The 10,205-nt window shown below is 48.1% G+C and overlaps 1 protein-coding gene across 1 annotated transcript; it reads left to right on the forward strand.

Moving 5' to 3' along the window:
- Positions 1-2,160: 2,160 nt before the first annotated feature.
- Positions 2,161-9,550, forward strand: TRIM10 (tripartite motif containing 10). The gene is made up of 7 exons (XM_007179096.2): positions 2,161-2,589; positions 4,167-4,262; positions 5,119-5,349; positions 6,091-6,113; positions 6,453-6,568; positions 7,746-7,778; positions 9,009-9,550. Exons 1-7 carry the CDS (start codon positions 2,161-2,163, stop codon positions 9,548-9,550), a joined length of 1,470 nt encoding a protein of 489 aa, XP_007179158.1.
- Positions 9,551-10,205: the final 655 nt, after the last annotated feature.

Consider the following 10,205-nt stretch of genomic DNA (forward strand, 5'->3'; position numbering starts at 1 on the left):
CGGGTCCAAACTCCAGGGCGTATCGAATTACCCAGCATTTCCCAACAGTGGCCCCGTCAGCCAGTTCTCCACTCCTTCTGGTCCTTCCGGCTCCTGGGGTGGGGAGCAGAGCACGCCATGTGGTCACAGGGAGATGGGGTTTCCTGGAACCCCTCCCTTGACCACAGTGGGGTGGGGGGAATTGCCGAGGAGACGCTGCTTCCTGTCCGGCTGAGCAGGTGGGAGCCATAAACTTCTGGCTTTGAGGTGTGCACGCAGCGGCAAAGTCCAGCCAGAGTGGGAGATGCTGACTTCCAGGGAACTCTGTTCCGGCGGCTCTGCTCAGATACCGCAGGTGTGATGATCACTTACTGGGTCCCTTCCTCCACCCTCCTTTCCTTGTCTCAGCTCCTCAACTCTGGCTGGTCTCTCCTAAACGCCTACCCACCACCACCTCCCAGTGCCAGTGTCCCCGCTGGAGTTTGGGTAACATTGTACTTCAATTTTAGTTTTTAACTGCAGCGGGGAGAAGGCAAGAAAGCATAACACAATGTTGATATAATTTAGAAAACTCAATTAATCAAAAAGATAAACAGGTTCAACCACATTTATCTAAGGCTTAGTATTTTCATATTATTACATCCAATCTGAAAACAGTGCTTGGGAGCAGGTGATGATTACAGGAAATGTAAACTGAAAGGTAAAGTGACTTCCCCAAGGTCACAGAGCTAGAAAGTTGCAAGGCTAGGGTCAATCCAAGTCTCCTGGCTTCCAGCCCATGCCCTTCCTGAACTGCCAGCCAAGACAATGATCAAACAGCCATGGTTCTTCATCCACTCACCTTCATCTGTGGATAAAACCAAGGAAATCTCCTTCCATTCTTCCACTGGATGATCAGCACCCCACCGTGTTTCGCTCCCTTTCCACTCCAACTATTTTGTACATCACCTTCCCTCTGCCCCAAAGAGTGCAGCCCCTGGAGCTGCACTGTCCAGCACAAGAGCCTCCAACTGCATGCGGCTGCTGAGCATTGCGATGTGGCTGGTCCCGTATGTGTAAAATATGCCCCTTCTTAAAGGCTTAACACCAAATAAAAAGGATGTAAAATGTCTCATGACTAATTTTTTCTACTGATTACATGTTGATACTATTTGGGGCTAAATAAAATATTAGTTAATTTCACTTTTTTACTTTTTAAAATATGGCTACTGAGAATCTTTTAATTGTACACGTGGCTCACATTGTATTTCTGTTGGACAGCACGGCTCTGAGACTCACAGATCTGAGTGTAAATTATGGCCTCCCACCTCCCTACCTGTGTGCCTTGAGTAAGCTACGTAACCTGGCTGAGCCCAGCTAATATCTTAATAGCACCAACGTTACAGAGCAGACAGGAGGAATAAATAAGATCGTATGTTTAAATTGCTTATGTTAGCGTGAGGAATATGGCCATCGTAAATAAATGCTGGCTGTTTTTAGTTTTCTTTCTCCTCCCCCAGACAGAGTACATTCCAACCCCTTTGGAAGCCTATGGCAGGCCGGTTGGTGAAGTTGCTTGTGCCCTGTCTCACCACCCCTGCCCTGGGCACAACGCCTTATCTGGGTCCCCACACTCCCCTGGCTTGGCTGATACCTCCAATCTCCCTGGAGACAGCCGGTCATATTGCAGGGAGGCTGGGGTGGCATCACTGCTCTGTGACCCAGTCTCCCTCCTGCTCCCAAAAGAAGAACAGTCTCTTCCAACTGTGGATGGTTAAGATACGACCACTTTCCTTCTACTGCGGGTGTCTCTGGATGGACGGGAAGGAGCAGCAAGCCCCAGGTCATGGGCACCAGTCCGGAGAGTAACTGAGGTCATCTCCGGAATGCTGTGACCGCTTCTTCTGCCCCTCCTCTGCTATTTCTCTGTCTCTGCTGTTGGAGGGTGTGTGTCTGTTCCTTTGGGAGGGGGACAGCAGAACCCTGGATGCCAGAGATGCAAGTGGGTACCTTGCCCTGTGCACACACGTATGTGTGTGTGACCATGAGGGTGTCCCTGGGTATGGAAGATGCCCCTGTGTCTGGCCATGCGCACATGTAGGTGTGTGAGTGTGAGGTGTGTGTCCTCATTGTTCTCCCAGCCCTTCTCCCCAAGCTGAGCAGAGAGGGTGACCTTGAAGAGGCCACAAGTGCAGCAGCACTATGGCCTCGGCTGCCTCTGTGACCAGCCTGGCAGATGAGGTCAACTGCCCCATCTGCCAAGGGACCCTCAGGGAGCCGGTCACCATTGACTGTGGCCACAACTTCTGCCGCATCTGCCTCACCCACTACCTTGAGATCCCCAGCCCGGACCCCGAGGAGCCCCCAACCTGCCCACTCTGCAAGGAGCCTTTCCGCCCAGGGAGCTTCCGGCCCAATTGGCAGCTGGCCAGCGTGGTGGAGAACATTGAGCGTCTCAAGCTGGTGTCCCGGCTGGACATAGAAGAGGAGGACATCTGCCCCGAGCACGGGGAGAAAGTCTACTTCTTCTGCGAGGATGATGAGATGCAGCTGTGCGTGGTGTGCCGGGAGGCCTGGGAGCACCGTGCCCACACTGTGCGCTTCCTGGAGGACGCGGCTGGGCCCTACAGGGTAGGAAAGGGGAAACTGAGAGGTTCCCAGGGTGGGTCTGGGATTGGACTGGACTGAAAGAATCAGAGCAGAGTTGTGGATTATTTGGGCCACTCTGAAACTTAATTCCATCTCCCTGCTTCTGTGATTACCCAGGCAATAGACCCAGGCATGGAAGATCATGTGTTTGTGTTTTAAGTATGTCCTATGTTGTTTACTTATGGCCAAAACATAATAGTAGCTCAATAAATACATGTTGAATGAATGAGTCACCAAAACATGAACGTGTGTGTCTGAGCCATGGATCAGTCAGGTGTGTCTGAGGATGTCTGGGTTTGCACTCGAGGAAATGATTGCACAGGGTGTATGTGTATTAACGTCTGCATGTTTACCAGAGTGTGCAGTGTGTTTGGGGGGATCTGACTACTTGAGTGTGTATGTGTAACTGAGTGCTCGTGTTTGTAGGTAAATTAGTGTTTGCATATATGCAGGTTGGGTAAATATATATGGTGTATAATTTTATCTGTCATTAAATGAGCGTGTGCTGGTTTTAGTTGTTTATGCATTGTGTTTTATTACAAGTGAGAATCTATGTATATGTGTCAATTAGTTAATTAGCATGTACTGTTAAGAGTTCTAAATATATTTTGCAATGTGCTTATATGGACATTTATGTGTGTATACCTGTTCTTTATTCTACAGCAAGCAATTTTTGCTGTTGTTGTTGTTGTTTGTTTTTTTGGGGGGGGGGTTGGCCACACCTTGCAGCATGCAAGATCTTATTTCCCCAGCCAGGGATCGAACCTGTGCCCCCTGCAGTGGAAGCTTGAAGTCTTAACCACTGGACCATCAGGGAAGTCCCCTAGAGCAAGCAATTTTTAAAACAATTCATTGGTTATTTTTTGCATTATCCAAGTTTCTTGTTCCCTCCGGAATCATACCCAGAAAGTTGATTCCATTTATAAGAGAGCTTGTTTGGATGTGTTCTGTTTGGGATATGTGAGAAAGTTGGGATAATTTCAAAGAAGGGCATATCAAGCTCAGGACAGATCCTAGATACCATTCATTAAAGGCAAAAGAAATTAGGGTGTTTAGCCTGAAGACAGGAAGGCTCAGGTGAGAACACAGAGTCATAGCTTATGATGGCACAGAGGTAAAAGCGGAAAGCCCTAATCAAAATTCTTGGAGGACAAAACAAGAGGAAGAAGACCCAAAGAGAGTAAGCTGTCAAGGACCATAAAGGCCCAGGCTTTGTCAGCTAAGAGAACGTCTCCTTCCCTTGGGTCATTCCATTCCTGGAGGCAGAGATGACACCTCTTAACAAATCATTGTTTCCGTCTTAAATATTTTTTAAAAATTAATTGAAGTATAGTTGATTTACAATGTTGTGTTAGTTTCTAGAGTACAGCAAAGTGATTCATATTTTTCAGATTCCTTTCCATTATAGTTTATTACAAGATATTGAATTTAGTTCCCTGTTCTGTACAGTAGGTCCTTGTTGTTTATCTATTTTATATATAGTAGTTTGTATCTGCTAATCCCAAACTACTAATTTATCCCTCCCCCCATCTTGAATATTTTATGCTCCTTCTTCCCAGGAACAAATACAGAAGTGTCTTGAGTGTTTAAGAAAGGAGAGAGAGGAGATTCAAGGAATTCAGTCAAGAGAAAATCGAAGGATACAAGTCCTCCTGGTAAGTCATCATCCCTTCCCTGGTCCTCTTCCCTTCCTCAGGGTCCAGTGCCTTTCTGAAACCAAGGCAACATAGCATATAGGGCTCTGAAGTCATTCTGTATTTTTGTTTTATTATTTATTTATTTATTTATTTATGGCTGCATTGGGTCTTCGTTGCTGCGCGTGCAGTCTTTGTCTAGTTGTGGCTAGCGGGGGCTACTCTTCGTTGTGGTGCGCGGGCTTCTCATTGCGGTGGCTTCTCTTGTTGCAGAGCATGGGCTCTAGGCTCATGGGCTTCAGTAGCTGTGGCACACAGGCTTCACTAGTTGTGGCTCACGGGCTCTAGAACGCAGGCTCAGTAGTTGTGGTGCACAGATCTTCCCGGAACAGGGCTTGAACCCTTGTCCCCTGCATTGGCAGGTGGATTCTTAACCACTGCGCCACCACGGAAGCCCCATTCTGAGTTTGAATCCTGACATGAATTAGCTCTATGACCTCAAGCAGCTCTCTATGCTCAGTTTATTTTTCTGTGAAGTGGAGATTAAAAATCCTCACTATCTCACTGAATTGCTGCAAGGACAGTAATGTGCCTTAGTGCCCCGCAGATTGTGTGCACTTTGTAAATGGCAGCAGGTGGGGTGTCCTCACCACCTCCCTTACACCTCGTCCTGGAAATGGCATGGCAGGTGTAAAGGAAACTATGCCACGGTTCCAAGTCTATCTGGGGACCCGGGGAGTGGGGGGCTCTGACTTTACCACCAAACCTTGGAGAATGTGGATCTGGAGGGAGACGGGAGTGAATTAAGGAAAAAGAAGGAAAAGGAAGTGGAGGAAGAGGAGGAATAACTTCCTGCCCTCTCCTCCTGCCCCCTCAGACTCAGGTGGCCACCAAGAAACAAAAAGTGATTTCTGAGTTTGCACATCTGAGCCAGTTCCTGGAGGAACAGCAGAGCATCCTCTTAGCCCAGTTGGAGAGGCTGGATGGGGACATCTTAAAGCATCGGGATGAGTTTGATGTCCTGGTCACTGGGGAAATCTCCCGGTTTAGCACCCTCATCGAAGAACTGGAGGAGAAGAAGGAGAGGCCGGCAAGGGAGCTCCTGATGGTGAGATCTGAGCCCCGCCCCTGTCCACCTGTGCTCACCTATGATTTGTTGCATCTTTACCTGTCTAAGCCATCTCTTCTTCACTCACACATCCTTGTATCCCAAGTGGAAGATGGGTCACAGGACCAGAAGTTCTGAATTCTAAGAGTCCTTGCTTCCCCGAGAGCTCCCTGGTTGCTTTGCTCTCTGGTCTTGGTCTCTTCATCTTACCATCCATCAAAAAGGGGAGATACTTTGTTTATTTATCTCAAAAATACTTTATTTGTGAGGATCGAACAGTGAAATGCAAGTGAAAGTAGCACTCTGAAAAGCATCAAGTACTGTGCAAACAAATGTCAGGTGCTATTGCTGAGGCAAACTATTCTCTGTGTCACCACCCACCAGCCAGGAAGTTCTTCTTGTTCTGTTTCTCTTCCTCGCACTGGAGGAGAGATACTGGGGTCCCAATTAGGCATCAGAAAGGCAACATGATTTAGGCGGACACATTGGGGACTGAGCAGCTGGAGACCTTGGCATGGGACTTGCCTTTGCCTCTAAGGGGCAGGTCACTTCACTGTCTGGATCTTATAAAATAAAGGGGTTGGGATCTAAGATCCCTGAAGCCTCGTAAACCCCAAAACGCTGTGACTCCATGGATCTGGTGTCCTTTTTCTATCTAGGGCTGAGAATCTGGTATTTTGTCTTTTCTTGTGGGAGGGAGAAATGGAAACTGAATCCCTGCTTTCTCTCTCTTTCTCCTAGGATATCAGAAGCACTCTAATAAGGTAAGATTTTCTCTTCTCTTTTCCCACATACATAAACATACACGCACCACATGCCTGGTTATTACCACACAAATATACATTCTCACATTAAGGATAACAACTCACATGTGAACTTTCACATACTCAAATGCATTCCCATGTACAGCTAGCTGTAGATACACATCCCTGCATGACACAGCCCAAGAGGGGGCAGTGCGGGGAGGGAGTGGGTCCATCCCAGAGGAATCATGTCTGTCTGTGGGAACTGGCACCTCCAAGACAATTAGAAGGCGACCAGCTGGGTCTGGAGGCATCATTAAGAAGGATAATTCCCAGACCCCGCCATTTCTGTGCCCCTAGATGTGAAACCAGAAGGTGTCGGAAACCAGAGGCTGTATCCCCTGAGCTGGGCCAGAGGATTCGGGACTTCCCCCAACAGGCCCTCCCGCTGCGGAAGGAGATGAAGATGTTTCTGGGTAAGAGGACCCCACGAAACACAGGTGGCTGTGAAGCCTGGGTTTAGGAATGGCCTCCATGCCCCGCTGCCTGATGTTTGTGTGACCTTTGACAAGGCTTGCACCCTCCCAGTGCCTTGGTTTCCTTATTTGCAGATCTTTATAAAATCTGCTTATCTGTGACAATGAAGTGAGATAATAAAGGTGAGGATTTCCGGGAAAAAAATGTAACTGGTTTGAAAAATAATGAAACAAATAGATCTAATCGCTTGTCATGAAGTGATATATAAGATAATGATTAACAAAATCTGTCATTGTCAATAATTTTAAAAATCCACAGGGACACTTGTAATACATGGTAAGTTTTTGATGATGAACATTGTTAATTAGTAACCAGCAAGGGTATTTCTCTGTGCCCTGTGGTAGCTGACTTCCCTCCCTCCTCTTTTCCTTGGCTTCCCCGCCCCTGTTAGTTTGGTCCTCAGAGTTGCATTGCCCCTGTGGGGACCATGACCCCCTTTTCCGGGATAGGGAGTGGTGGTAGGAGAGTGTGTGGAGGGTTTGAAATGAGAGTCAGGAATGTGGTTCATCGCCAACACTTCCCCCTCTTCCTACATGACATCACGAATGATGCCACCTAGTTCTAAATGACCCACCCACAAAAATGTCACCTTAGAAGAGCTTTCCCCCAAGTCCACTTCCTACAAGTAAATGGCCTGGCAGTGAAGGAAATTTTACTCTAATCAAAGGCTGACCTTTGACTATCCCCCAAATTATTTCCAAGCAGAACGAGAAATAAATTAACCCACTTATCTGTTCATTAAGTGGATGTTTCTTGAGCATTTACTGTGTCCTAGGCTCCGTGCAAGGCACTGAAGGTACACATGGTCGCTGCCCGCTCAGGCAGTGTGGCTTAAAGCGGGGCGCCAGCCAACAGCATCAGCATCCCCTGGTAACTTGCCAGAAATGCGAATCTCAGCCCCACCCCGGGCCACCTGAATCAAAAACACGTGTGTTTTAGCAAGTGTTCTGGAGACTCTGATGCAAGTTCAAGTTCAGAACCACTGGTCTAGAGGATTCCAGCTTCCATTCCTCTCTTTGTCCCTTCCCTTTTGGGGCCTCAGTTTCCTCATCATTAAATGTTCTATGGTTTGGTAAGACTAATGAAATCGCATCCTGTTTTATTTCCTCTTTACAGAAAAACTCTGCTTTGAGTTGGATTATGAGCCAGGTAAGCAGCCTATGTCAGGATGGGAGGGAGTGAGGAATCTAATCTTGAAAAAGACAGATAAGTTTGCAGGGTTCTACACTGGGCACTGTAATAGTCAAATACATATATATCACATATATAAATGTACATATACACATAACATCACACGTGACACTGATATGTGTCACTGCCTTTGTAATGCTTGCGGGAGAACCATGAAGAAGGGACAGGCACACACACATACCACATCCCTGGCAGGAAGCTCATGTTCTGATCTGCACGTGATGATGGGATAGAAAGATTAAATCAGAATGGGACAAGGTCTATCGGGTAGGGCTTCCTGGATGAGTGGAATTTGATCTGGGTTTAGAATCACATTCTTAGAATTGTCAGGACCCCCTACTCTCTCTCAGGTGTTATTATATTTCATAGATGATAGGAGTGCAGCCTGTAGGTGGGAAAGGAATGAAGAATGGGCCCCACTCAAGGGCACTGTTCCCAGTCTATCAGCCATAGACCCTGGGAAGTCACAGAGCTTTTGGCAGGGACTCCTAACTCATGGACATATCTGAATTTATGAATTTGTTCCAATTTATGGATACTAAAAGTAACACTATGCACGGGTCTGCAGAAGTTTTTGTTGTTAAAAAGTGATCCTCAGACTCTGCCTGATTTTAGAATTACTGAGGCAGAACGAATAACCCGTGGGTGAGTCAGAGAGCCTGGGGGGAGTGAAGACTGTGTAAATGAGTCATAAGTGCCCAGGGAGTGATCATGAAGTTTGGACTGAGTGGAGAATGTTTCCACCCTCCGAGATACAGGAGGCGGAGGACGTGATGTGTCAGCAGCAGGAGGAGATCAGAGCAGGCATGCACAGCTTTGGGAGTCAGCCAGTTTGCAGGGAGCAGAAGTGCTTTCCAGGGGACGGCACAGAACCAGATGAGAGCCCGGATGTCCGAACTAACGTACTAACCAACTAACTAACGCATCCTCTGAAGCAGGCATTAACAAGCACAGGAATCAGTTGCGGATCTTGCTAAAATGCAGATTCCATCTCAGGTGGTTTGGGGTGGAACCTGAGAGTCTGTTACTAACAAGTTCCCAGGTGATACCCATGCTGCAGGTCTTTGTAGGCACTATATACGTTGTTGGTAGTAACGCTAATGCGGGTGCCAAGGGGAGTGTTTAGGCCTTTCCTGAAGGTGATAGCATGTCTGCTGACATCTGTGGCCCTTTTGGTTTTCCCCACAGCTCACATCTCTCTAGACCCCTGGACTTCCCACCCGAAGCTCCTCTTGTCTGAGGACCACCAGCAGGCTCGCTTCTCCTATAAATGGCAGAAGTCACCAGACAGCCCCCAGCGTTTCGACCGGGCCACCTGTGTCCTGGCCCATGGTGGCTTCACTGGGGGGAGACACACGTGGGTGGTGAGTGTGGACTTGGCTCCCGGGGGCAGCTGCACCCTGGGTGTGGTCAGTAAGGACATCCGGCGGAAGGGGGAGCTTCGGCTGCGGCCAGAGGAGGGGGTGTGGGCGGTGAGGCTGGCTTGGGGCTTCGTCTCGGCCCTGGGCTCCTTCCCCACCCGCCTGGCCCTGGAGGAGCAGCCCCAGCAGGTGCGGGTGTCTGTCGACTACGAGGTGGGCTGGGTGACCTTTGCCAATGCCGTCACGCAGGAACCCATCTACACCTTCACTGCCTCCTTCACCCAGAAGATCTTTCCCTTCTTTGGGCTCTGGGGACGAGGGTCCAAGTTCTCCCTGAGCTCCCAAGAGAGTGCAGCTACCCTTCCCTAAGCACAGGGTCCAAAGAGAGGACCCAAGGACTTGACCCTGGCTGGGTCACCTGTAAGATTCAGAACAGTAGTTACTGCTTTAGATGATGTGATAGAGTCAGGACTTTGGCAAGGGACAGGTGGGATGACCTTCAGTCTGCTGATCAAGCCCTTTCCTCAATGCCCAGTGGATGGGATTCAGACCACTGCCAGTCCTCCTCACCACCATCCCCACCAGGCACAGAAGTAGCTGTGTAGAGGAAGGAATACCGGATTTGGGGCAAGAAGACTTGGGTTCTAGATCCAGCCTTGTAATCAACTAATTATATGATCTTAAACTAGGCATCTCACCTCTCTTCATCTTGTTTTCTCCACCCAAAATATTAAAGTTCATTTACTCATATCCTTAAGAAATATTTATTGTGTGCTAATTATGAGCCAAGCAGTATGGTAGCCACTGGTGATACGAAAAGAAAAAGAAAAAAAATTTTGTCCTGTATCTAAAGGAGCTCAAGGGAAGAGACAGAGACATAAGGAGGAAATGACAGCACAGTGTGATGGGTACTGTGATAGGGGTCTGACCTGGATACTAGGGAAGCCAAGAGGAGGGGCATAACCCATCTTGGAGGTAACAGGAGGTGAGTTGGAGATGGCTTTCTGGAAAGGATGCGTCTAAA

The sequence above is a fragment of the Balaenoptera acutorostrata genome, chromosome 10 (genome assembly GCF_949987535.1).
Source record: "Balaenoptera acutorostrata chromosome 10, mBalAcu1.1, whole genome shotgun sequence".
NCBI lineage: Eukaryota > Metazoa > Chordata > Mammalia > Artiodactyla > Balaenopteridae > Balaenoptera > Balaenoptera acutorostrata.

Bases quoted from the DNA above. Each gene is read 5' to 3' on its own strand.
- TRIM10 (XM_007179096.2), top strand. From the start codon at position 2,161: ATGGCCTCGGCTGCCTCTGTGACCAGCCTGGCAGATGAGGTCAACTGC. The intron at 4,263-5,118 runs GTAAGTCATCAT...CTGCCCCCTCAG, and splicing joins GAAGGATACAAGTCCTCCTG to ACTCAGGTGGCCACCAAGAA. The intron at 6,569-7,745 runs GTAAGAGGACCC...TCCTCTTTACAG, and splicing joins GGAGATGAAGATGTTTCTGG to AAAAACTCTGCTTTGAGTTG.